At 37.0% G+C, this 27,888-nt stretch overlaps 1 protein-coding gene across 1 annotated transcript; it reads right to left on the bottom strand.

Moving 5' to 3' along the window:
• Positions 1 to 27: 27 nt before the first annotated feature.
• Positions 28 to 27,803, bottom strand: lrrc1 (leucine rich repeat containing 1). The gene is made up of 14 exons (XM_059359632.1): positions 27,217 to 27,803; positions 18,594 to 18,711; positions 17,740 to 17,818; positions 16,099 to 16,188; positions 10,854 to 10,910; positions 10,652 to 10,715; positions 9,012 to 9,086; positions 8,469 to 8,613; positions 7,579 to 7,697; positions 6,670 to 6,753; positions 4,851 to 4,966; positions 3,412 to 3,584; positions 2,221 to 2,363; positions 28 to 1,479 (listed from the first exon to the last, which is right to left on the bottom strand). The coding sequence occupies exons 1-14, from the start codon at positions 27,373 to 27,375 to the stop codon at positions 1,321 to 1,323; spliced, it is 1,581 nt and encodes a 526-aa protein (XP_059215615.1). The 5' UTR covers positions 27,376 to 27,803; the 3' UTR covers positions 28 to 1,320.
• Positions 27,804 to 27,888: the final 85 nt, after the last annotated feature.

The following is a 27,888-nucleotide window of genomic DNA, read 5'->3' on the forward strand; positions in this document are numbered from 1 at the left end:
AAATTAAAAGGAATAAGAAACATGTAGTTTAGTGTTGCACTCGTTTTATTGATCAGTGGTTAAAAAGTCATTCAAATCTCAGGCACAGTGCCCATTTGAGATTTGTTTTGTGCAGTTTGATCAGAAAATAATTAAAAACATAAAAACCAACACTTGAACCAATTTCTCTGGTCCGCTTTTTGCAATCAGTTTAAAAGCAATATAATACAAATTATCATGTACCATGTAAAAGAATTTAGGAAACGCAGAGAAGTGCATTAAAGTGGAACTCCTTACAACTGCATTTTTAAAGGATGCCATCCTTGTGGTACGAACCTCATTCTCACCAAACCTGCAATGATTATTCTTTACAGTACTGTTTGTTAAAAGGGAAAGAAAACTTTTTGAAAATATACAACTGTTTTTGGCATCTATTTAAAAAAACAAACATTGCAAAGCAGTGAAGCACAGCACATATAAATAAGACAGCATTGTTACTTCTGCACAATTACGCTGCAGAGGAGTAATTAAAGGTTGATGTGCAGTACTTAAATCCAAACTAAATTAGTGAATCAAATGTATTTATTATCCAAAAATAGGTCTAGATGTTTTACAGATGAACAGAAGGAAAATTCAAGGCCATCCACTCACCCAATGACAATTATATGGATTGAATAAGACATCAGTGACTGCGTTTTGTTTATTTCTTTGATTTTTTTTTTTTTTTTTTTAAAGAAAGAAAAAAGTACCAAGTTCGGAAAAAAAAGTTTAAAAATCTGCAACTGATTAAGAAATTTGCTATACATTTTTATTTACATCTGAGCTGCCAAAAAGTATAAAAGTATCAATATTCACAAGAGACTATACAATAATCCTTAATCAGTAGGTCCAAAAACTCCTGCTTTAATGTTTGCCCAAAAATGTAAAAAGTATTCACCCAGTGTTTTAAAAATATAGAACAAATATATAACACATTTACGAAGGCTTGACCATATTATAAAGACTTATAATAGTGCAACTACCTTGTGTATGTTTTTAAAAAGAACCATTTATAAAAGTAATAAATCTTTAAAATATCTGTTTAAAAGGAGCATCTCTGTGCAGATTATTGCTGTGGACATTAATTAGAAAGACGAAGGCACGGCGGCCCCGGTAGACTGAGTCAAACACGTTACACAGGACTGGAGATGGAGTAAGGTTACAGGCGTCCCAGGGTTTAATCGGAGGAGGGGTAGGTCACACCGGGGTTTGTAGGTAAAAGAAAAAAAAATAAGGGCTGCGGGGGTTGTGCGGGACGACACGGCGAGACACAGGAGGTAAAAAACATTTCTGAGGTAAAGGTCACACAGACGTGGTCACTCCTTCTGCAGCGTTATTGACCTCGTTTTTGTTGGAGTCCAGGCCTTTGGCAGCGTTCAGGTCGTTGCGAAGGTTCTCGGCTGCTTTCTTCATCGTTTTCAGCTCGCCGGGGTGAGGCGTGGCCCGTCGAAGTAGTGTTCCCTGAGTGAAGGAAGAGATTTAAATTAGTGGTCGTCATCAGTCATCAGTACCAGTCAAACGTTTGGACACACCTTCTCATTCAATGGTTTTTCTTTATTTTCTAAGTTGTAGATTCATGTTTTTATAGAATTGGGTGGTAAACAAAACAAAAGTGTTAAACAACTCAGAATTAGTTTTATTTTTTAGATTCCTGAAAGAAGCCACCTTTTGCTTTTATAGTCTCAAACACATTAAGAGGCAAGAAATTAAACAAACTAAGTTTGAACAAGGCGCAACTGTTAATTAAAAACAATTCAAGGTCATCACCTTGTGAAGCTGACTGAGAGAATAATTGAAGTGTGGAAAGTGTCATGGAAGCAAATGATGGCTACTTCAAAAAAATATAAAATATAAAACATTTGTTTAACACTTTTTTTTGTGTTCTTCTTTTGTAGTTTTGATGTCTTCAGTAATAATCTACAATGTTGAAACATCATTGAATGAGACAGTGTCTCCAAACTTTTGACTGGGACTGTATCTGCAGCAAAGTCAGTATGTTTACAGCTGTTGTGAGTGGTTAGAAAAGATGGCTAAAGGCTAAATTGTACCTGAGCATCATTCAATATTATTTTAGCCAGGTCCAAAACAGACATATCTCAAAAACTAGAATCTCTGTTGGTCCCCAGAGGAAGAAGCCAACTGACTTAATTTCTTAAGAAAAGCTAACTACTGGATGGAGTACTATGTGCTTCCTGGTCTCACCTTTTCGTCATCCTCCTCCTCATCATCGTTATCCAGAAAGTGAATTGCACTGATCCTGTTCATTGCTTTGTTGTCCCACGTGTCGTCTACCATGTCGTTCACTAGGCTCTCCAGGGCATCACAGCGGGCAAGATTATCAGAGCCTGTGGTTGTTTTTTTATGAGACAACACAATTTGCGTTACTGGAACTCATGCACACATCAAACAGATACAGTTACAGTGTGAGCTGAAATGAATGTTTCTACAGATTAAAATCAATATGCTGTTGTTATGATTGCTTCTGCAGAAAGTGCCAAGTCAAGAAATGAAAGCTGTCACATAACCCCGCGTTCATAAGAGAGAGCCTGAAACTGTCAGATCACAGTTTCAAATCCCGGCTTAGTCACAGGCTTACAGCAACACAATCTTCCCTGCCCCCCAACCTCTGCTTCAGCCTCACTCTCCTGACCTCCGCCGGTCTTACATCTGCATCTTTCACGCAGGAAAGAGGCGGCACGTCACAAAAACAAATGGATACATTTCTTTCAGTGGGAGAAACGTGTATTTTTATACTTAGGTGACAAGCACAGAACAAACACTTTACAGTGAATCCAGTAAAATGACATTAAACTCCTGTATCAGGCCGAGATGGGCCGGGCCTCAGCCACATCTCTGTACCCAGTGGGCGAGCTTTTAATGGCAACAGGCCAGTCGCTGCTAAGCCTCTTTAGCTGTACAATCCACAGCATTTCTGAAAACATAACCAAGGAGGGCCTCAAGGGACGGAAGAGCCTCTGATCTGTTATAGGCTGTGATCCCTTACAGGACCTCATAATCGACAGATACTGCAGGCAAGGATCAGAGGGCGCAGAACACGCTGTGCTTCCCCGAGCAGATCATGTGATAATGTCATCAAAACCGCGGGGCACTAAATACTCAGAGATGATGCAAGAACTGATAAGAGATATAACTCAAATGTCTCAGTGCTGGCACCAAGTCGCTTCACTTAGAAACAAGTCAGACACTTAAGAAGCACGGAGAAACTGATCTACAAACAAATTCCTCACATGTTAATGAACGTTTCAGTCAACCAGTCTGGTATGAGAAAAATGTCTAGGTACACTCACTGCTTTTGATAATACTGATGATTTATAAAGGTTGTTCATAACCTCTGAGGATTATTTCAAGCTTACGCTGGATGAAAAACATTACCTTTATTGTCTGGTTCACATGGCTGTTGAGGCAGCAGCACGCAGGTGAGCACCTTCTCTCCTGTGTTAGGATCCTCGTCAGTCTGAAAGGTGAGCAGTGGCTGCGACTGGTTTTCTGACAACCATAAGGCCTTCAGCCGTAGCGTGGTCAGGGACAGCGGTAAGTAGGTGAGCCTAAAAGCAGACATGATATAAATCACTAGGTGGCTCATATCACACGGGACAGTGACACACAGACAGGGGGACCTGAACCTCATGGGATACTTCTGCTAAACTAACTGGAAAAAAATAGAAATTGTGATTTAATTAAAAGAATATATCCACATTTTAACTTAGCTGTAACACCTGAAACCTGTATATGGCATGGATTTAATATTGTGTTAAAACTAGTTAAAGTGAGTATAGAAGTTGAAACAGGTAGTTAAAAGTAATGACTAAAGGTTAGCATTAACTGGAAAAAAAATAATGGATAAACAGTTGAAACAGTATGCTAAAAGTACTGATTAAAAGGCTTATATAATTATCTTAAAGTAATAGATAAATAGATGAAATAGTTATTTAGCATTATTGGTAAGTGGCTGAAATGGTTAAATTAAGTACTGCCTAAGCAGTTCAAATAATAATACTAAAATACACTGTTGTAAGTGTAAAGTTTGAATAATTTTGTTTTCAGACACAATCCTATTTATTCCTATTTAAATGCATCAGTTATCACTTTAGAACAGATTGATTAATAAAGTTTTGAGAAGATATACACTTTAGTTTTTCCCTTTTTCCATGAAATGATTGTGAATGTGATTTATTCTTGACAGATATTTTATTCCAACTTTATGAGCAACCGTGTAATAATAATAATAATAAAAACAATTTAAAGTAAGGAAGAGTGTAAAAGTTATTAGCTAAAAGTAATGGATAAATGGTTCAAACATTCAGCTTTGCTAACCAAACCAGCCTAAATATCGAGGGTTCGATTGCTTGAAAAGAAATAATAATATACCCGATGATGAAGGATATGTGTGTTTATCAAAGGCGGTTGTGGGGGAACCTCAGACCAAAAAGGTTGGGAACCACTCACATAGGTTATAAAGAAACCACAAGACACCTGCAGGTCTGCAGTTGTTTTGACAATGTGGAGGAGGGAAAATCTTTCCAGACAGATATTTTTGTGTGACTAAAGCAGCAGACGTCCCTGCAGCTTTCTCTGAAGACAAAGCTTTAACCAAAACAGGTCTCAGCAGAGAAACAGAGCCAAAACAACTTTTTGATTGACGGTGAGTAATGTGGGTAAAAGAAAAAAGTAAAAAAAGTAAACAAAAAAAGGGTATTTTTTAAGTATGAAAATCATGGTTTAGTATTTGTAACACTTTTTTTTATGGTTACTTTTTGATACCAAAGACTTCAAAACACTTAAAAAAGAGGATATGAAATGTGTTACTGTACCTATTTCCAGAGACGTCTAGCACGTGCAGCTCTGTGGCTTGCGACAGCTCTGACGGTATCCTCGTAAGTCTGTTCTCACGTACACAGAAGACATTCAGACCGCTGCAGCCCCCAATCTAAGTCACAGAAGAGAAAATCAGGCATGATCAGGCTGTACGTCAGTCCCAGTGCAGATGTTCCTGAGAAATATACAAATATAGTATAGGCCATGGCAGACACAAATACAGCTTTCAGTTTCAAAATTGCAATATAAATGCATGTGTGTATGAATCTCTTTTTGAGAAAAGCCAGGACAAAAAAACTAAACAGAGTAAATCTGATTGTAGCATTTGAGCACTTTGTCCCAGAATTAGTGATCACAATGGCAGAGCAGCTAAATGTCAATGGGATGAGGCAGAGACCTAAAATTAGGAACAATTAGGCCTAGTAGCCAGACAAAGCAGACTTGATGGAGCAGCTAGACTGCATTTGTAATCCATTAATCTGCTCAGACACAGACCTGTGCACGAAACAAGCACTGTTACAGAAATTCATCATGTTGAAGCTCATCATTTTTACAGGTTGATTACTGCATTCGTAGAATCATCGATAAGGTTAGACAGGAAAAAGTATTATGAGCCACAAATAAGAAATCAATAGAATCCATAAAGCTGGGCCAGTGGTCAAGTAGCTTAGAGAAGCAAGGATCAATACCGGGGTCATGGTTACACTGTGATTGTCATGCCACGCTGGTTTGAGAAAACGGTGACGCCATCGACTCATTATCCAGGCTAACTGTTATTTTTCTCCCAACACTGAACTCTTTGCATCATTAAGACACAGGGGCATTGTGCGACAGCTGAAGAAGCCTTTCAGATGAAGCTTTAAACTCCGCAGGGCTTCACTTATACAGACAAGAGGTTAGAGAAGAATGTTACGTTCAAACACAATGGAGACACTCAGACGGAGCTGAGCCAACCAGAGGGCCGAGCAGCGAACGTGAAGCGAGAGAGCTCGACAAGTCGGAGCATTGTTGATCCAAACGTAAATGAACTTTACACTGTTTGAGGCGATAAAAATCTCAACAGCTGCATTAAGGAATTACATAACAACTAATGCAGTCTGACTTAACAGCATTGCATCAGAGCACTAATGAGAGATTCAGTTTGATTAAAGAAGAATTGTAATAGTTTGAATGTTATGTTGCAGGTCAGAATAGTTTCAAAACATCAATTCAGACATCCAGTTCCAATCTAAACTGCACCACCAAGACCTAACATAGCGTCCTCCTCCCTAGCTCCACCCTCTCATCTAAATGGTCACTTCTGGTTCAAGAAAGATTAGGATGATGACGTCAAAACAGAGGTCTACAAACCAGCGGGTCATGTCACAGTGGCAATGTCCATTTCTTTCATACAGTCTGTGGTTAATATGTAATTTTTAGGTTTTAGATTTTATACTTTACACCTGCAAGTTCCTTTTCAATCCTCCACAAGTTTTGTTAAATGTTTTATAGCTACAATAACTACTTTTCTGTTTTCATTAATGATTTTGATTGTATTTATTTTAAGCTTAGTCCTCTTTTTAAGTCGTCGTCGCTTCGTACTGGACGTTACCATTCAATCTTACATTTGTATTCCCTTAAGAGAAAAAACCCCACACAGTTTTGGGACTTTTCATTTTTGGTTTTAAAGTCTTCATCTACCTCTGTTGCCTCTCAACACAATCTTAATTTTAAGTGAATTTTGTTTTCTGTGCCTGAGGACGAGATGGCGTGTCTTAAGGCATTCTCAAATTAAAATTGAAATAAATGTTGCTGGTTGATGGATGAAAATCTTACCTCCTTTGGTAATGACGTTAGCTGGTTTCTATCACAGTTGAAGTTGGAAAGTCGCTTTAATTTCCCAACACTCCTCGGCAAACTCTGGAATAAATTAATCAAAAACAATGACAAAAAACATGAGTTTTTGAACACACTGGAAGACACAAAGTCAATTTGAGAGTATTTCTGTATTTCAATAGTCTCTTCACATTTTCTTTAGAACAACTTATTAAACTGTTTGTCAATTTATCCAAAGAACAACACAGACAAGCCAGATCACCCATGTGTCACCAGTACAGTGCAGTGCTCTCATGCACAGAGACAAAGGAGTCGTGTGGCTCACACAGTCGGCTCATTTATTAACACACAAAACAGAAAAACAAACTGGTGACAGCGGCCATGGATGCATCCCCTCAATCTCTGTTTCACTCTGTGAGAGCTAATAATGTAACTAATGTGTTCCCGTCACATTTAAGATGTTTAACATGTCAGTGTTTAATTATGGGGCTGCTCTAATGTTTTTTATCAGTCAAAAAGCAAAGCATAACATTAAAGGCAGTGTATCAATGGTATTCAATGAGTCTGTAAAAAAATTATGCACTTTTACAAGCTTTTGCAGAAGTTTTTTTCAAGTTTTTTCTCTTTCTTCAACCTGTTTTTCTTTACTTCTATGTCCCTTGATACTTGCTTGTTACCAGGCACAAACAAACAAACCTACGTATCTATAACTAATTGTAATGAGGATGAAGTCTTTAGCCTTTCATTACACTAAAGCCATTATGTTATTTGCTGCTGCGTTCATATTGACTGTGTTTATCCAATAAATTGGTAGAAACAGCTAATGAAAATGAACTATATTAGAGACTGATCCCTTCATGTTTTCTTTAAATTTTAAAAGACTTAACAGTAATCAAACTGCAAACACACCTGTAGCTGGTTCTCTGTGAGCACCAGTTCAGTGAGGCTTTCACAGTTACCGATGCTCTCTGGAAGATACGTTAGCCTGTTCTGATCAGCTTTCAATATAGACAGTTTCCGTAGTTTTCCTGCAGAGAAAGAATAAAACAATATTAATCAAAATAAACATTCAGACATTCATGAGCAGACTCAAGAAGCAGTTACTATGATGCAGCATCTTCTATGATGCAGAGACTTCAAAAAATCATGGAGAAAAAGAAAGAAACATTTTGAATTAAACTATTTCCCATATGTGGGACTTACTCAGTGGGTAAAAAAATATAGTAAATGTGAAAGAAAAATGTAATATATTGTAATATATATGCCCAATTGCACAGCCTTAAGAGCGTGCATATCACGAATGCTGGGTCTTGTTGGTTTTCTGAGAATCTGCTGCACCTACTGGTACCTTGTTTACCATGTAGCAATAATAATATACTAAAAACCTGGATTAATCTGGTTAGTCACATTGGACTGCTATTATTTCGAACACTACTGTGTGTGTGTGTGTGTGTGTGTGTGTGTGTACACCTTTAAAATATATATTTATTATAATAATAAAATCAATGTATTGATATAACTAATATCAATAACTTAACAAAAATGTGCAATGTATAATAATTTAAAAATAATAAAGTAAATTAATACATTAGATTAAATATGTTGTAGTGCATCGACACAACCTACTGTAAATTCAACATTTTGATAAACTATATTCAAAATGTTTCATTTATTAATCCAGTGAAAAAAGGTCATAAAGGTTAGGTATTAGAAATGGACTGAGGAGTCAACACAAAGCCTTTCCATTTAGAATTTGAGCAAATAAATGTTTGACTGAGTCATAAGATCCACAAGCTTACCGATGCTTTCTGGTAGAGCATCGATGAGGTTCTGAGACACCAGCAGGTCAGTGAGCGACGTCACGCCGCCCAGCTCCTCTGGGAGTCGCTCCATTTTGTTTTCTGATACATCCAGACACAACAGGCTCTTCATACTTCCCATCTCCTACAGGTTGAGGCAGAGATTTGTGTGGCAGAGGTTTGTGTGTTACAATAACATGGCAGCGAATACAATTCTGGAGAGCAGAGTTCAGTTTATAACATGTCCTGATACAGTAAAATTCAAATCACTGCACTACATTTATGTTCAGAGGGTACATTTGTACATTTTAGGTTTTCACCAACATGATTTAAAGACTAGATTTGTTTTATCTCTTGGTGGTTAAAACAAATGTTCATGGTCGGAATTATATTTTCTAAATGTATTTGAACACTTATGTAGGTGTGTCCGAGCTAACACATGCTCTGTAGCAATAAAAAATAACTATATGAAATGGTTGTATCAAAATAAATACAGAGACAGTAACATAATCTCATAAACAAGGAAGAAATCGATTAGCTTACTGAGGGGATTTCGGACAACTGGTTTCCATCCAGCCACAAGTCCTTCAAGCTGACAAGACAGCCTATTGACTCCGGCTGCGTGGGAGGAAGAAATGTACGGATTGAGATAATAAGAGCCAGGAGAACAGACAAGAAGGACACAAAAGCAGAAAAATACAATTTAAGTGATTTGGTTCTGATGAAGTACTTCTACAGATAATAAATTGACAGATGAGTGCAGACCACTGGAAGCATAAGCTCTAAAAGTCAAGTGAAATGAATGAAAATAAAGTTCCACATTGCTCCAATTTACCTCTTTCTATGCTTCTTTCCCCAAACACTTAAGGCTACAATTTTTTCTTCAAGAAGCAATTTTGAATTAATATGCCAAAGAAAACTCTTTGAGGAGGGTAGTAATTTAATGTGTTGCAATGGGAAGTCATGGAAAAAATGATTAGACCACCTTTGTTTTCTCTAATTTCTTGTTCATTTTAATGCCATTTGTTTGGTCAAATATAATGATAACAACAAAAATAGCTCATAAGAGTTTAATTTGAGAGCTGATATCTAACCATTTTCCATGGTTTCCTTGATAATGATTTTGGTTATTATCAAGGAAACCATGGAAAATGTCTAGATATCAGCTCTTAAATTAAACTCCAATGAGCCATTTCTGTTGTTATCATTATATTTGTCCAAACAAATGTCCCTTTAGTTGTACTTGGCATTAAAATGAACAAGAAACTGAAGAAAACAAGGGTGGTCCAATCATTTTTTTCCATGATTGTATGTTGTCTTTGGACTGTGTAAACGAATAAAAAATATTATATACAAAAAAGAATGCCAAATAATATTTTTTTAAAGATATACAGAAATGTAAATATATAAATGTAATAATTTAGTTTAAATAAGTGTATTGTTTTTTTTATTTTTAAATGGATGTTTTCCCAAGGACTATTTATTTCTGGGAATTTTACTTTCCTGATGCCACATTTATTTCCTACTTCTTTGCAAGATATAAAAGAAAAAAAAATGTTTATTTCTGAACTATGTTAACTCATTTATATATTTATATTAACATTTATTTATATATTAATCGCCTCAAATATTAATTTCACAGCCATTTTTATATATTTGTTATAGGAATATTTATTTAATATGGACTTAAATGACATTCCGTCACTTTATCATGGCTCCTTTGAATTTGTCCAAGTTCAAAGTCAAACTTCAAAGTGTCAACAGTGTGCAAACACAGGGACATTTCAGAGCTGAATCAAATTCAAATGATTTAAACTGAGAGCAGAAAAAGATCACACAACATCCAACAACATCAATAGTTGAGCTCAATGTACACATGATAAAACATAAATAAAATAAAACACATAAAGAGCCATTTCTTGACTGCCTGACTTTCCTTCATCTGTCAGTAAATCATTCACGCTCGGAGTCCGACCGCTCGCATGAGATTACAAGTTAAAGCCAAAGCTCAAAGCAGATGGCCATCCTCCCATCTGGGTGATAAGAGGTGAAAAGCTGTTCTCGAGGGATGCTAATCTACTTGGACGTCACAAGAAGAAGGAAATGGAAAATGTTTCTTTTCTCCTTATTTTGCGAACCATGTGGCATTCTGTTGAGTTATCCAGCATCCAGAAACAACTTACCAAACTGTATAGTTCATTATTTCCTAGGTCGAGCTCTTCAAGTCTGTGCAGCATAGAAAGTGACCTGTGGATGACACATGCAGGGGGAGTTCACATGAAAATACAGTCAAAGTTGCATAACGTATTAACTATTAACAAGGCTGCTCCTTGCTTAAAACAATATGTACAAAATACTGGATAGTGCAGTTGGTTGAGTACTTACTCTGGTAGGAATGTCAGCAGGTTTTCTCTGAGCTCTAGTGATATCAAATTGGAAAGGCTGCAATGACATAAAGAGAGATGATTATAGGTTTCTTAAAATGCCATGAGCTGTCGTTTCTATACAGCTTCTACTCATATATCCTAAACAATGGTAATTATCACTTCCGCCAAGGAGGTTGTGCTTTTAGTTTGGTTTGTTGGTTCCTTTGTTTGTCAGCAGGAATACAAAAAAAACACTGGCCTGATTTTCACGGTGTAGCATGAGCCCAGGAAGAACACAAATACACAAACAATTGTTCATTTTGTTAACATTGTGAGATGACATTGTTCAAGATCTGCCTTTCTAGTTTTGCATGATTCTAAAAAGTTTTTAATGAAAGCTTAAAATGGTTGAAAAACCTCCCCTTCCAATCAGATATCTGGGAACAGGAAATATTTTGGAGGTGGGTCAGTCTTATCAGGGCTGTAAAATTGCAGTAACATAAACAGACGCTGCATACTTTAAATGAAGAGCCAAATGTCTAAATGGTCATCGCAGAGCAAAGTACAGGGTTATCTTCCTGCACTGCTGCTTGTGTACGCCTCAGTACTGTACTTGTGTTTATGACAACAGACAACTAGTACAGTATAAAGTCCATCTTGTCGATTAGAGACTAAATAATTAAGCCTTTGTGTTATAACAATCACGATCAATACAGAGATCATAATTATTTATGATTACTCATTGGTTTTGAAAACATCATGCATTAGTGTTAAAAAGTATTTTTAACAGTGGGTTTTGTTGAAGTTTAAATATGATTCAACTGAAAAACTAATTTCAAAGAAAAGAAAAAAAAATATATATATATATATTTATTTATAAAAAGAAAATGTATTCATAGAAATAAGATCAATAACAAAGTATAATTATTTAAAAATAAATAAATTCGATTAAATATGTTGTAATGCACCGAAACAACCTACTGAAAACTTTTTTATAAGCCATGTTCAAAATATTCCAGTCATTAATCCAGTGATAAAAGGGCGTAAAGGTTAGGTATTAGAGATGGGCCGAGGAGTCAGACACAAAGCCTTTCCATTTAGAACTTGAGAAATAAATGTTTGACTGAGTCAAATGGATTTCTATCATCTAGTAGTTGTGTTTGAAATGTTTTCTCAAATGTGAAAAACAACAGCTACTTTTCCTCAATCTGATTTTTTTTCCCATTCACCACAGCAGACAGATTGAAGCCTCACTGCATCAAGTGTCTCAGGTTTCCAGAAACCATACATTCCCATCTCCACCACTGGTGTCATTAACCCCTTCAAAGTTAATCTTATCCACTTCTAAAAGCCCACACCATGTTTTTAATTACCTTCTTTCCTTGACAGAGAGCAGGCCTTAAGTCACTGCGTTATGTAAGATGAATATGGGACATATGCGGGGCACATGCCGTACCATGAGGAAAAGGGTGTTGGGAGATCTCTTGAACTCAAACTGTCTTTGTTGGAAGGAAAACTGTGTATGACATAAAGGTAACCCTAAGAGACATATACACAGATTTATATCATTGCTGTGCTTGTCTGCCTTCAGTTTGTTACTGTTGCCATGGTACAATAACATGAGAAATAGCTGCTTTAGCCAACTTGGTACTCTACAAAATGTAGAATTCTTAAAGGAAGCAAAGTCTTTTTAAGATAAATATTTTTGGGAGGACACTGAAATAAGTAACATCCATAAAAAACACTGTGTTGCTAAGACACACATGGTTTGCAGGAGGGCAATACACAAATAATAAGTATATTAAGGATATTTTTAATGCAACATTCAATTCAAAGCAAGCAAGAAATTTCCTCATTGATTTGGTTTTATTGTTTGTTTGTTTTTCCAATATGTTCCATTATAAAAACTTTTTTAACACAATATATAATGCAAAAAACGTTGCTTGGCGTGATTTAGAAATGGTGATAACTATTCATTTTTCATTCTTTTCTTTTTTTTTTTTTTTTTTAAATGGTCAGCAATTGACTGAACAGTAATTATGTTTATTTAGCTATTTATTTACACCTATTTTTTCTTTATTCCTCAGTTATCATTTATAGATTTGGGTGACAATGTAATATATTGTTTGCATTCGGGATGGGAATAATTAATCGATTAAATGTCCTTAAGAATTTGGTCAATCAAGTGGAATTGTTAATGGATCTGTGTATTTTTTAAATTATAATTTAATCTATGACTGTGTATCAGTACTCAGTAAACTGAAACAAGCATTCAGCTCTGCGGCCGTATGTAAATAAGCCAATGAGCTGAGAATTAAGTTGAATAAAACTACAGTTTGCAAACTGAAAATTGCAAAAACACACAGAAATACAAGAGGAGTATTAATTTGAGCAAAACTAGCTTACTTATGCATACTGGAGTATGTATAAAAACATAGCAATTAATCGATTAATTGATCATTAATATTTTTGATACTTGAGTCTGCAGGTTTCTTCCAGATGCCCATCCCTAGTTTTCATAATGTATAGCAATGTTAAATATTATTTAACTATAGTTTTATTTTTGAGAAAGTAGCTCTCTGAGTACATTTGCAGAGTGGAGAAAAATCGGTGCACAATCCATATAAAAAGGTCTATTTTCATTTCAGCTCAAAAAATCACTATATCAGCCACCATAACTGTTATTAAGGAATTTACCCTCTCTAAAATCATTGTTGATATTGGTCTCAAAAATCTAGTTTTAACCCATTTTTAGCGCATGATCCATTACACTATGAAAGGATCTTCATCAGAAAATCCATCTGGTGTCTTTAGCTCTTTCATTGCTGAATGTGAAGAACATCAGATTAACATTAAGCCTTAAAAGCCTGACTATAAGTAGCATGGTATTATTTCAAAGTCTACAATCCTGACTTATAATCGCTACAGGAGCAAAAGGAATCCTTTCTTGAATCACAGTCAGACTCTCATCCGCCAGCAATGCATCATCCCTCAGAGGTTAAGCAGTAATCCTTAATTTATGGCGCCCTGGCAAGCCGAGACAAATCTCTGTTTAGTTTAGCTCCAACAGTTTTAGCAGTTATCTAATAGTTAAAATATGCTACCCAGAGCTCTGCCAATAATCATTTAAAATGTACTACTGGATAGCATCAGAACAAGTCTCACTGTAGTGATCAACGTCAAAAAAAGTCTTCATTAACACCTATTTTTTCAATTCTGTCTCAGAAAACATATTTGTTATCATGGAGTTGTTTAAAAGTTGTGGAAAAGGTGTGTATTTCACATCAGTTACAGCCAAGATCATTTCTATCAATCAATTGTCAGGATGTCATTAAAATGTATGACCAAATGTGCGTTTGAAGTACAATGTTTTTCCCCACAGTTTTAGTTTTTAGTTTAGTGTTCATCATCAGTAAAAAACCTGGGTCTAGAGTAATTTCATCCATTTAATTTAGTTTCCCTTGAACTCGCTTCTACTAAAGCTTCTACTAAAAACATCCCTTGTGGCAATTTGACCTACCGGCACATAGCTGAGTTAATAAATTCAATTATAAAGGGATTCAACAAGAAGGGAGACCTCATAGAAATAAGAATGCTGGCCAGAAATGCCTTTTCACTACAGCAGATTATATGCCATCTCACAACAAGCCTTTTGCCTTTTATGAACAAAGACAACGCCGCCAAGGAGTGGACACTGACTGATGTGTCTGAGCAGAATAATGCAGCTGGTAAGTTTTCCACAATGCAGTGAGATTTTAGAAGAAAGTATTACAGTTGGGGGGAGAGGAAGACAATAGGAAAGCAAGCCCCTTGAAATACTTGTCACTCATACAATATCTGCTTCATTGGTTTGCTTTTAACACTATTGAATACAATTAGTTTATGGGTAAAATGAATGATTATCTTTGCAAGACGACATAACTTTTGCTACGTCTATCCCTTGTGTGCACACTACTCCGGCTTCTTCAAACCCCTAAAACAGACGCATGAAATTGCTGCTGACTTCAGTTTGAAAAATCTGTGATTGCATATTAGTCAGGATCAGCGGACGCACTTTCTAAATGAGGACAAACTCACATTCGCTTCCATATTAGTTCTTATTATTAAAGTCCGTCTCTGATTCATCGCAGCCCTATCGTGTGAGCCTTTTCCAGACTATGCGGCAGTATTTGCTTTGCAACAATTCCCAAGCTAAGTTATCCGCTGCATTGACTTGACTTTGTAACGCAGGAGTTTAAAGCAGTTCCAGACAGTTCCACCCTGTCGTCAGTCTAAGCAAAGATATCTCTGGTATTACTTTTCACCACTGCTGTTCTTTCTCTGAAGTATTTTCTGCAACTAAGTCACCATCCAGTAGACAAGTTAGTAGACAATCTGTTACCTGTTTGGACCAGCACATGCATGCCCAGTGTACATGAATGGTCATGTGATGTGTGTTTTCAGGTGTGGTAGTACGGACACAAATTGTTTTTTAGAAGTGTACTAAATGCTTGTTTGAACAGAGGTTGCTTCCCTTTTGAAATGATAACAAATTAGTGTGGATGAAGTCTGGGAAATGCAAAGAGAGACAAGGGACGTAATGTGACAGAAGTCCCCTGAGGTCATCGTTATGTTGCAGACAATGGAAATTCCTCTCCACGAGAAAAAATAAAACAACAAAAATCTCCATTTTGATCATTTTTTAAAGATGTGCTTACTGCATTTGTTATCTCAACATTTTTTCTTTATCTTATACATATTCATATTCATATTGTTCCTTTCAGGAAAGATAAATGAGTGCAATACAAGCAATGTTTAAGCAATGTTGGAACAACCCTTGAAAGATGAAAATTTGAAAAGATTCCAATAATTGGGTATAAAATATATATATCGCTGCCAAGGAGTGGACACTGACTGATGTGTCTGAGGAGGATAATGCAGTTGGTATGTTTTCCACAATGCAGTGAAATTTTAAAAGAAAGTATTACAGTTGGGGGAAAGGAAGACAATAGAAAAGCAATCACTTTAAAATAGTTTTCACTCATACAATATCTGCTTCTAAAACAACTGAAATTTGTTCGGTTTTAACAGTATTAAATAAAATGTGTTTATAGGTCAAATTAATGAAATTCAAAGAGAGACAGTTGAGACATAATGTGACAGAAGTCCCCCGAGGTCATCGTTACATTAGAAGCACCTCAGGCTCATGTGAAACATTTTCCCAGCAAAGGCTTGATACACTCAATATGTCAATGAAAGTATAAAGAAAAGGTGCATTTACTTACTTCCCAACGTTATCTGGAAGAACTTGCAATGAAATATCATTGATGGAAAGGCATGTTAGATTCCGTAGCTCTGGAAAGCTTTCAGGTAACCTGAAAAAATAAAAGTGTACAGAGAATGATTTAATTCAAATGCTTAAAATACTTATTTTTCACATTAACTTGTGGATGAAAATTGGACTTTGGACACCCATGTTGCTTTGGTTTTTAGAGAAAGTGTACTGTGAGTAATGTTAAGCAAGAATTCACTCCAATGCAGTCATAAACTCTTGATAAGTTGATCTAGTTTATCTTGCTGCTATTCATCTTTGCCCTCTGATCTGCCCTTCTTTTCTCCTCCATAAAATAAAATGTTCTAACTTCATCAAAAAAGGAACAAAAGGGCTAAAGATAATCTTATTCAGCTTCAGGACGTACCGCTGCAATTACATGGGTAGATTTGCTGAACGCTCCCGGACATTTTCTCAGCAATGGTTTAGTTACACCAAATGCACACAACTGCTACACAAACAGTCAGTGATATTATCAGTATCTTCTTAGAACAAGGCAATAAAAGTCGCCGGGCAGAGGTCTCGTAAAAAAATAAATAAATACTAAGTGCCCATATTTTCATTTTCTAAATGGATTCATTATCTGTTTGTTCGAGACAAACACATGACTTGCATTTTTTTTTTTTTTTGTAAAGTTTTTACTTTAAAAACCATTATCCTCTTTCATATTGTGGCCCAGTCAGACGGGACTAATTAGAAGCTTGTTGTGGTCCCACTTTGATCTGCTTGCAGCAACAACAACATGATGCTTCTTCATTTTTGGGGGCAGCCTTAAGTGTGTTTGTTACTGTCTCAAAGCATCCTGCATAAATATGGATGTGTGAGACAAAAAAAAGGCTACTTCTGCTCTACTACTATGTTACATTATTTAGGATGAATGTAAAAAAGATTGAATTACATTAAAGGGGACCTATACTTGCAATTTATATTATTTGAAAAATAATGATAGGGCTTTTAATATTTTGATAAATTTACAGTTAACAACATGAGATCACATCCATGCTAACCCAGAGTCAGAAGTTTACTATCAAGCTGTTGAAGCAGGACTGATGGAAGAGTGGAAAACTAGGCTACTACTGTGGAAAAAGAGTGTTTAGTCTGTGCAAGCTTGTGTGCACTTTAAAAGTATTGAACACCATTGCCTTTGTAATACTATTCATTGTTTCCTCCCAAACTATATACTGCAAAACAGCGTGGTTGTGCCCCTGCTGAGGTGCAAATTGGACACAGTCTCACCAACACAATGAAAAGCATACTATGCAGAATCTGCAATCTGTCAAGAGGAGTGTGTGAATGTCCCTAACAGCAGGGGATCGTAAAAAAACACAGTGCAGACAATGGAAATTCCTCTCCAGAAGAAAAAAAATCTCTTTTTTGATGAATTTTTAAAGATGTGCTTCCTGCAGTTGTTATCTCAACATTTTTCTTTATCGTATAAATGGGAAAGTTCATTTCAGGACAGATTAATGAGTGTATTAAATGTTTAAGCATTTGAAAAGATTCCAACATTTGGGTATAAAATATGCCTTTAATACGGGGAGTTTGTGTTCATTAATGAAAAGTAAAAAAAAAAAAACATAATCTGGAGCACTACCTTGTTAATGGGTTCCCACTGAAATCTGCCACTTGGAGGGCTTTGCAGTATGAAATACTCTCTGGAATTTCCATAATATCTGAAAAAGAGAAAAGACACTGATTACAACACTTGTGAATAACTCGACTCAGGTCGTACAAAACATCTTTGGACTTAATAAAAGAAAAATTCTATAATTATACAAATTAAATTAAAAAATACATAAAAATAAGGCAAAATATATACAACACAATTAGCAGTAGTATATATATATACATAAAAACACAATATATGAAAGACAGTAGCTTAAAGTGTTAAGCTTTGAGAAGTGATAAACAAAACAAAAAAACAACAATGGTGCAGATCTGAATGTGAAGGCTCTCACTCTTGAATATAATGCATTACATTTTTACCAAAACAAAAAAAAAAGGTAGTGTTGTTCAAAACACTTCCACTTAATTTGAACTCAACACAGACAGCACTGTGTTAAATGTCTGTTTGTACTTTCTTTTAACTTCTGGATTTGGTTTCCCGCTACAGCCACGACTGTGAAAGGCCCGCTCTGTTGCAGAAGAAACCTAACCAGTGAACCTAAAGGAATATGTTCGGAGCTATACAAACAACCTGGGAGACTGAGGCTTAATGCGAACCATGCTTTATTTTTATGTGTTGCAGCAGCTTCGCTAATGAGAAGTAAATCTGTCAGTATGATTGATTCACTGAACTTCACTGTCGGTTGCTTAATTGTAAACACATATTCTCGCAGATATGAAGAAAATAGTCAAAAACAGTTTGTACAGAAATGTAACATGTCACAAATGTGCTATGATATTCTAGTTTACTTTTGTGCTTCTTTTCAGTGTTTTTCGTCTTACCATTTCGAGAGACATCCAGTTCTACCAGCTGCATAAAGTTGGCTATTTCTGGTGGAAGTCTCTGGATCTCGTTGTCACTCAGGCCAAGTTTTCTTAGTTTCACCAGCTGGAAAAATGGCTGAAAAGTGAAAAGAAATGCATAATCAGTAAAAGCTTTACACAGTATTACTTCTTAACATTGTTATGTGAGAACAGAAAAAACTTCTGTTACATCAACAATACCAGGCAAATACTGCTCACCACATGTATCAATGTAATCTCCTAAAAAATTGTGATCAGCTATTTACAGATTTATGGATCACGCCTTTATCTGCTACTGGTTCATACAAAAATATTTTTACAATGCTTCAATATTTCTGATGGGTTGAATTATATACAACACATTTATTCAATTGCTGTTAAATGTTGTAGGTTAAATGACAAACTGTCTCTATAACAAAGTTTGATTTTGTATGGCAGAAGCAGCACAGATAGTTAGCATTCTGCGGATTATTAATGACCCCGCAGATTTAAATTTGACACTGAAAGGAGTGGGCTTTTTTAATCAGTCCGGCTAATTAGACCTCTAGACAGGTTGAAACAGAGTTTGGCTTTATTGGAATGACAGATAAAAGATGTAAGCTGTCTCCTGCTTCAACAGGAGCAACAGAAGTCAGACTTAATTAAATCACGTGAGAACAACTGTGGAGGTGAACCATGAGTGAGAGGGGTCTTAAAAATGAATTTAGTATTCCTGTATTGTTCTTATACATCCTCAGTAGAAACGCTGTGTCTGTGAAATATTACCATGACTGCTTTGTTATGATAACTGCTCTTCACAGATGAAGAACTGCATGTTTTTTTCACAGATGACAATTTGACAGGTCAGTAGAAAACACATACAAAGGATCCTACTATAAGTAGTTTTCTCACTATGAAATATTATCACTTTCCTACTGATGTTTGACAGCTGGTTTCTATTTTTTGTCTCCTACTTAAACATCTGTGTCTGAATTCTCCAACAGATACATTTTTCTCTCTACTGCGCTGAGTGTCAGGCCTCAGATAGTCAGATACAACTCATAAAATTGTTTTATGGTCATAAAACGTTTGCTTCTCAGAGGTGCAGAGATCCATCGTTGTTTTTAACTTGTGTGAAAGAAGGATCCAGTTGGCACACTCATTCAGAAGGCAAGAGCAAATTAACACAAGCACATACATGACGCCCAGAACAAGAGCGGGCACAACCTCGCCTGTGTGGTGGTAAAGCAGGGAGCTAACAATATTGCTTCAGGTTCCCTCGATGTTTTGGTTTGAACAGAAAAGAACTGAATTTTCCCTGTGGCCTCTGTATTTTCCCTGCTATTGCTAGTTACAAGGCAGCTGGGCAGAGCTCATCCATGAGAATAAATACAGAATCACTCATGGAGTTAAATATGACCTGTTCTCTTTTGATCTGTGAGTCTGGTATGTTGCAATCACATATTCTCAGATATACAAACAACTTTTTTCATTGTTCTGATGCTCGAGCCTGTTGCACTTGTTGCACAAGGAATGCAGTAGTGCAACACAAAGGCTGTCAATTCCAAGCAGACAGTGATAAGGTTGCAACTTTGTACTTTTCTATAACTTTGATATACTTTGTTATTGTAGCCAGCATGGACTCAAGCTGCAGAAGTTTTTTTTTTTACAGCATCTGTTTAAAACTCAAAGTGTTTTAGGTGGTGTATGGCTTTCAAACCTGGTAGGTGAAAAAATTTAATTATGTTTTATTTAAAGTAAAAAAAAATAAAGACACATACTAGCTTACTGTCCTGCTTTGTCGTATGTATGTTTTGTCTGGAGGTTTCTTGATCTCAACATGACTATAGTAATTTGAAAACTGAACCTGAAGCTGTTATAAAAGCTCTTTATAGGAGTATGGCCGGTGCTCAGACAACCTGTGCAGCTCATTATTGTAAAATTAGCCTCACTTTTTCTCCCGGCCATAATGACTTCTGATGAATTCTTAATGATAGTGCCACTTTGGATAATATTAACTCTACCTCCCCCAATCTACAGCACCCAGTGTTCTGTTTCTGGATGTTTAAAGTGGGAAAAAATGGTATAAAAGCTATAATCACCTGCTCAAAAGCATGGCCAGAGTCAGCTAAATGCAATGTGTTTTTGCAAATAAGAACCCGTGTTCAGGTTGCTCATTATCTGTAGACCATATACAGATCACATTTTAATAATGTGTGCACAATAAATAAGTCCCAAGAGTCCAAAAGTCAAACTCCACCCTGTTACAAAATCCACAAGTCGTTCCAAGGCCTTAAGACAGTTTAAACAGTCACTAATCCATCCTTTCATCAAGCAAACAAACCTTACAAGTAAGGGCTGTCGGAGCTTTTGCATCCTAACCACCTTAATTTCACTTTCACATTTCACTTAGTTACAAAACACACTGTGGGTGCAGGCTGTGTCTGTCTCCATATCGCCAGTGCACAGCTCAAACATTTCCCCTGATGATATCATCATCTTGGCCTGTATAGACATGTTCATTTCCACAAAACTAACCGGAACTTTGGCAATTCAGGAAAATAATGCAAATTCTGTATTAAGGTGGAGTCTTGTTGACCTTTCTCAGACCTCCTCCTTGAACTATGCCACTCCTTTTGTGACACAGTGATCTCAGCCGGAAGCAGACAGGTACTCTGAAGCATTTAGTATCAAGGAACTTTCAGCGAAAGACAAAACAAAGGCTGTTTCTTTTCAACGGGTTAGTCTGGCTTTTGTCCTATTCTAACCCTCTCAAGAGCAACAGATAATTGATTCTGTTTTATTCTATTCACAAATTTGCATTGTGAGTCTCAGCATACTGACAGTAAACCTGTTCTTCCCGACGGTGAAATTCAGCGCCACGCCCCAAACAATCACCCATGTGTGACACACAAAAACCAAAACAGGCTAAGTCAAGAGTACATTAACCATTCTCTCAGGTCCCGAGTAAATGTTTGAATCTTCAGTTTCACCTTCAGCACTGTTTGTCAGAGAACAAGCAGAAGCCTGAAGGTGCTTTGTCGGAAGCAAACGGGTTATTGCGCTGCAGGAGATCAACAAGAGCCTTCAGCATATTCAGACAATTTCAGTGTTTGTAGTTTAGCAATCTTAAGTTGGGAAATCTTCATTAAAAGCAAGAGGTTGTTCTACCAGGGCACAACTATACAGTCATATAAACTTAAGTAAAAGACATTAGTGTCGAACGCTTAGTGGAGTCTAAGGTTACAGGGTTATATGCATACAGTATTATATATCACAGCATAGGCCAGAGTTGAAACTGTTTGAACCACAACCAACTGACAGAAACTCAACAACTGCAGCACCTTCATGAACTTTCTTCGCAAGTACGTCTTCTTGTAGATCAGATAGGAGTTAGTAAGTCAATTCAACCACCAGCTTCCTGCTCTGGGATTCATAACACTACTTTATTTACCACTTCACATAAGCCTGCAGCTTCCTGTCTCAGAGTGGCTTCTTCCCTCCATCACCACCACCACCACTGTGTGTAACTTTTTTTCTAAAAGAAAAGAAAAAGGCCTGACTGCTTTCCAAAAAGATACTCAAATCTGAACCAGGTTTACAATGTGAAAATCTCTGATTCCAGCTTCCTAAATGTGACTCATTTCTGGGTTATTAAATCCTCTATGATAGTCGACTAAATGTCTTTGAGTTGTGGACAAAACAAGACATTTCAAGACGTCATCTTGGGCTTTGGGAAACACTGACCTGCATTTTTCACAATTTTCTGACTTTTTATAGACCAAACAACTATTGAATGAACCTGCTGATTATATTCTTAACTCATTAACAATGAAAACAATCTGTACTTTGCCGCCCTATGTCCAACTAACGGTCCAGAACTCAAAGATATTCAGTACGCTTACATGGAAGATAATTAATCACATTTGAGTAGCTGAAATTGTCCTATTTAATCCATTCCACTTCTTTAGCAAAATTGTGGCCTCTTGTCGACTGACTCAGTGATTGTTTAATTTTTTCAACTGTAGCCTGAAAGCCATTTTTGATGTTGAACAAAGAGTTATATCTGGTAGTTTAGTTGGAAAATGTAATAATTGTATGGCTGCAAACTACATTTTATTATTGATGAATGCGCTGCTTTGACACAGCCCCCATACCTCATACCCCCATACAGTTTCACTGGAACTGACAACAGCAGAAACTGCATTCATTTTTAAACTGGATGAACAGGCAGGAGCATTTAGCATTCCTATTCTTCTTCATCTTCTCTAGTCAGTTTCTTACTTTGGCTGTTCAGTAAGCTAACAATAGTGTTTACAAACCAGCAGGATGGTATGTATCTGGAGGCCCAGTTGCTTAAGGGAAACTTTGAATAAACAAAGAGACAAAAGTTACGGTTTGCTAATTTGGTCCGCCGCCTCAGCACAAATAACACATAAAACATTAAAAGAAACAAATAGGCGCCGGGAGAAATAAAGCCTATCCATTAAACATACCTATGCTTCATGTTTCCATGACTTAGTCAGCAGATTTTTCTTTGTAAAACTACTGAAAGAAGCTCAAGTTCAACTTGCCTCATCTTGTTAATGTAAAAACACACCTTTACTGTTTTATCTCACCATTTAGACTGCCTTGTGCATGTTTTTATCTGCCTACTGGGTGAAATGATTGACTTGAAATAGATTACTGTGTCTTTGTTACATCATTGTCACTGCAATAATAAGTGGGCAGCATTTATTCATTCAGCCACCTCGGAGGCAAATGTGATGAGGCCACACAGGGAGCACTGAACTGGACTGATACAACAGTTTATCCAGTTGGATGTTTCTTGGATTCACTCAGCAAGCATTGATGACATTAGTTACATGCCAAAGAGCACAATAAACAGTTTCTCTTGTGGCCACCCCTCTACCCTCTAAACATGCTTAGAATATTTCTGAACTGAGTAGAGATGCCAAAGCTGTCACGCAGCTGTGGGTGTTATCACAACGCAAGTACACCTGCTAATCACATCCTCGCGGGCAGAGATGCTGGAAAGAGTTTGCACTGCCAGTACATAGCTGTTCAGGTGTACAGTCTGCCATGTGTGTCAGTTTATGGTTTTATTTGTCTCCACTTAACAACTCAGGTCAATCATTCAATGCAGCTTCATTAGAAAACATTCACACATACAAATGCACGAGTGAGGCAACAACAAAACACATAATGCTGTCTTTGTTTTCAGGCAGAATACCTGTTCCTGTGCTTTTCTCCAGTGGACAAAGTAGGCAGTGTGACTCGGCCATGGGAGGTTGCCCACATTATCTCTGCTCAATCTCATTACTACGGGGACGCCGAGCCCAAAAATATTCTTCCATCGCTCTTTTCTTTACTCAATAAGTTCTGTAAAGTTTCGACAAACACTGATGTATTTTCTATTCGTAGAGCCAAACAAATGAATGGGTTGATCCATTTCATCAGCCAATATCGACCTCTCACATATCAGAGACAAATTTGTGTATATCCCTTTTATGTTTTTTCGATATGCCGCTATATGAAAACCTTTTTTTGTAGATTGTATAATACAAATGAAGACACAAAGCTATTTATTTTGTTTTTATTTATTCTTAATTGAAATGTTTAAATGGTTAGCAATTGATTGATAAGAAGAAGAAGAAGAAGAAGATTACTTTATTAATCCAGACAACAATTAATACAGACAACAACAAGGTACTGATGTTCATTAAAATATTATTTTTTATTTAAATGGTCAGCAGTCGACTGATACTGAACGTAAAGTATTGATGTTTATTTTTAATTTATTTTCTGTGTTCACTACTAGCTGACTAAGTAAAACATTACACATAAAAATGCAACACATTCTTTTATAATAATGTATAATAATTTATCACGATGTTAAATACTCTTGGGAGCTGTAGGCAGCCTTCAAAACTTGCACTGTCATATTGGTGCACACTAATAATATTTGTTACACAATAATTATTTCTATTTTCATTCCAGCTCAAGAACTCCTTAATCAGCCACAATATCTGCAATCAGTACTTTTTCCCTCTTAAATCGGTCTGTTTCAAAAATCCCATATCAGTCACACGCTACAATTTAGATTTTTTAAAAATAAATCAACAATGGCACTTAAAAAGTTGAGGGAGGTTTTCTTTAAACTACACACTTGTGAACAAAGGAAAGATGTCAAAGGCATCTGAATATAATCAGCTTTCCATCCGACCCACCATGACTTCAGTTATGTGAGGTCTCAAGCTTTATTCCATAACCTGCCCACTTGTCACAAACAGCTGTAGACTCAATATATAACCAAATGCACTCCCTGCTTTTGAGGGTTATGTTGAGAACACAGTTTTCTCAGGCTTAAAATACACTCCGCAGAGCGGAACTGAGGGCGCCTTCTACAATAAAACCGGTTTGGCTGCTAAAGTTAAAGGGAAACTGCCACGAAAACACAAATGTCAGTCATCCTTTGACTCCCTGTAGTGGGTCTAGGCTGTATATCATAAGAGACACCACAGGTCAGACTCTTCTGTGTCAGGCGCTGACATGCAGAAATACTACATGAACCATTCGTGCCCATGGGAAATAACTTGCAAATCCTCTAACTAGTATTCCACTTAATCCGGAGCACTAGGGTCACAAGAAAGAAGGCCGGCCTTGTGTATCCCCACCTCACCAAGCCTGCCAGTAATTCACAGAGAAGCCCCTGAAGTCCTCCTACACAGTTTCTATTAAAGAAAAATAGAGCGAGGTGATGGAGTACAATCAGTCAGGTTTAGCTTAATTTGACAGAAATAAATAGTGATAAATACACTAATATATATATATATATATATATATATATATATATATATATATATTTCCAACGCACTTCAAAACGTAACATGATTGTATCTATACAGGTCATTTTAAGACCATGATCACAAACTACTCTGCTCTTGAATGTAAATATTTTAACTGTGTTGTGTTTTCTCCCTAGGTGTTCATTTTTCTTGTTTATCTATGATTCCTCAAGATTTCAATAAAGGTTACTCAGCTGCAGCTTCTTGAATGTAAGGATTTTGCCACTTTGCATATTGTTGCAGGGTTCCTTTGTTTTTTTAAAGTGAGTTTTAAGTACTTTTCAAGCTTTTTTCCAAGGTGCATTTTCAGGCTTGTCCAGTGGTCAGGCAAGTCAGTGGTCACTTAATCAGGCACAACTGTTCTAATGCAATAACATTGCCTCGAGTTGAGTCATCTTCATTTTATGTGAAGGACAAAAGCCATAAGCATCTCTCCAATTGATTTAATTTCTTTATCTAAAATGCGAACCGTTCAGTCAGCTAGTGATTTGTCATCAAAGTAATGCGATCACGATTTCAAGCATTGTATTCAAAACCAAAGCACTACTCAGAACTTGAAAACACCACGTTAAAATCAAAGTTAGTCCAGTGGATTGAATTTGCTTTTTGTTGATTAATTAATTAAATGAAACAGCTGACAGTGAATGCAACTATCCACACTACTGACGTGTTCTTAATTCCAGGGTTCGTGAGGCTTTTTAAGTAAAATTCAAGCACATTTGATGTAGTTTCAAAGTCTAAATATTTTCAGACACTCAAAGCCTTTATCATCAAATATACATTGCTGGTCTAATGACAACTGCAAATAATAGGAAAATGCAGAATTCCTTTATACCCACAGCAATCAGTTTGTCATTTTGTTTACTTTACCAGCAGTTCATGTTAACTTTGTGAATTTCCAGAGTAAAGGATCAACGTAATACTTAACAGGCTGTGAATGAAGAGTGAAGAAATTGTTCAAACAAAAAGGACAACAGGATCATTTAATTTGAAATATTTAAGGATTTTTTGATTGCATGAGTGATTGTGCATATGAAGCACCAGATTGAGGATTTTTCAAGGAGTATATTCGATTTCAAGTGTATCGCTAACCAAAAAACTGACCGTTTAAATCAAACATGTTCCAAACTTTTAAGACTGTTCAAATCCTGTAATTAATTTCACTCACTTCTGCCATTGAATAAATATTGCTGTAGAGTACCATTACTCATAACATTGAATATTAACCAGGGTTCTGAGTCATAGAGATTGAATCATTATTGTTAAACTCCCTGAGCCTGTATTTAATGTTCTCTGCATACAGTCGTGACTCTCTGTCATGCACAAAGCATCAGAGATTGGAGACAAAGGGTCATGGGGATTTCTGACCTCAGCATGGAGTCACCTGCCTAAACAGGTTTGACATATCAGACACAATGTCAGAGCGTTTGCAGCAGGCTGTGCATGCCTGAGCAACCTGGAACTCAAATAAAATAGTTTTATGATCAAAACCCAGACTGTGGCACGTATGCGTTTAGTTAACCTGTGGTGGGAGGTGTAGTTCAGGGGAAATTTCCACCTACACAGGGTGCCTGACTTGCTGATCTTGCGTAATTATTGTCCCCAGGTCCCACCAGACTCTCACGGGATGCCTGATCAGCTCAGCGAGCAGCAGCTCTGTGTCACAACCACTTTAACCGGAGGGACGCATTTCATGTTACCAAAAATAAGCTAACGTTACCCTGCCCCTGAACCTGCCATTACATTTAGTGAGCGGAAGTGGGTTTTCTGCTTACCTTGGGTAAGTCTCTGAGTTGGTTGGCATCCAGCAACAGCTCCTCCAAACTCCGTCCGTAGCGATAAATCTCATCGGGCACATACAGCAGGGAGCAGTGGCGTTTATCGATCATCTCAACATGACGGTTGCACCGCCACAGGGGGATACAGTGAAACATCACGGGGGAGGTGGGGATAAATCTCGTACCCGTGCGATAAACAAACAAACAAACAGCGGGGAGGACTGGGGGGGATGCAACAGATTGCTATGGCGGGACAGTCCGGGTCTAAAATACGCCGTCAAACACAATTGAAGCGAAACTCACAGCCAAGTAAACACCGAAACTCCAACTGTAAGTAAGTCGAGTCGCGACGAACATGGGAATTATTCTCCGTCGTTGTCTCACTTTGGTTAGTTTGTAGGCACCTGTTTTTTTCTCTCCGCTTGCTTCCTCGTCTCACGCCGCTTTAACGCCCCTCTCTTTAGCGTTCAAAACACAAGGCTACATCTCCGTGTAGAAGAGGGAAGCATTCTCGTTTTTTTCGCGTCGTCCCGGAGTTAATTTCCTCTCCCGTCCAGTTTCTGACCCGGAACATTCACTCCCTCATTCCAATCCTACGTCATCAGTCCTGCTGCTCCTCCCTCCGGTCCCTCCTCTGGATAGTCCCGTCCCGCACAGGGGCGCCATGAT

The sequence above is a fragment of the Centropristis striata genome, chromosome 20, assembly GCF_030273125.1.
Source record: "Centropristis striata isolate RG_2023a ecotype Rhode Island chromosome 20, C.striata_1.0, whole genome shotgun sequence".
In the NCBI taxonomy this organism is placed as follows: Eukaryota; Metazoa; Chordata; class Actinopteri; order Perciformes; family Serranidae; genus Centropristis; species Centropristis striata.

Coding starts and splice junctions, on each gene's coding strand:
- lrrc1 (XM_059359632.1), bottom strand. CDS start 27,375: ATGTTTCACTGTATCCCCCTGTGGCGGTGCAACCGTCATGTTGAGATG. Junction 18,712..27,216: donor AACTCAGAGACTTACCCAAG/GTAAGCAGAAAA, acceptor TTCACTTTTCAG/CCATTTTTCCAGCTGGTGAA. Junction 9,087..10,651: donor ATAATGAACTATACAGTTTG/GTAAGTTGTTTC, acceptor CCTCCCACGCAG/CCGGAGTCAATAGGCTGTCT.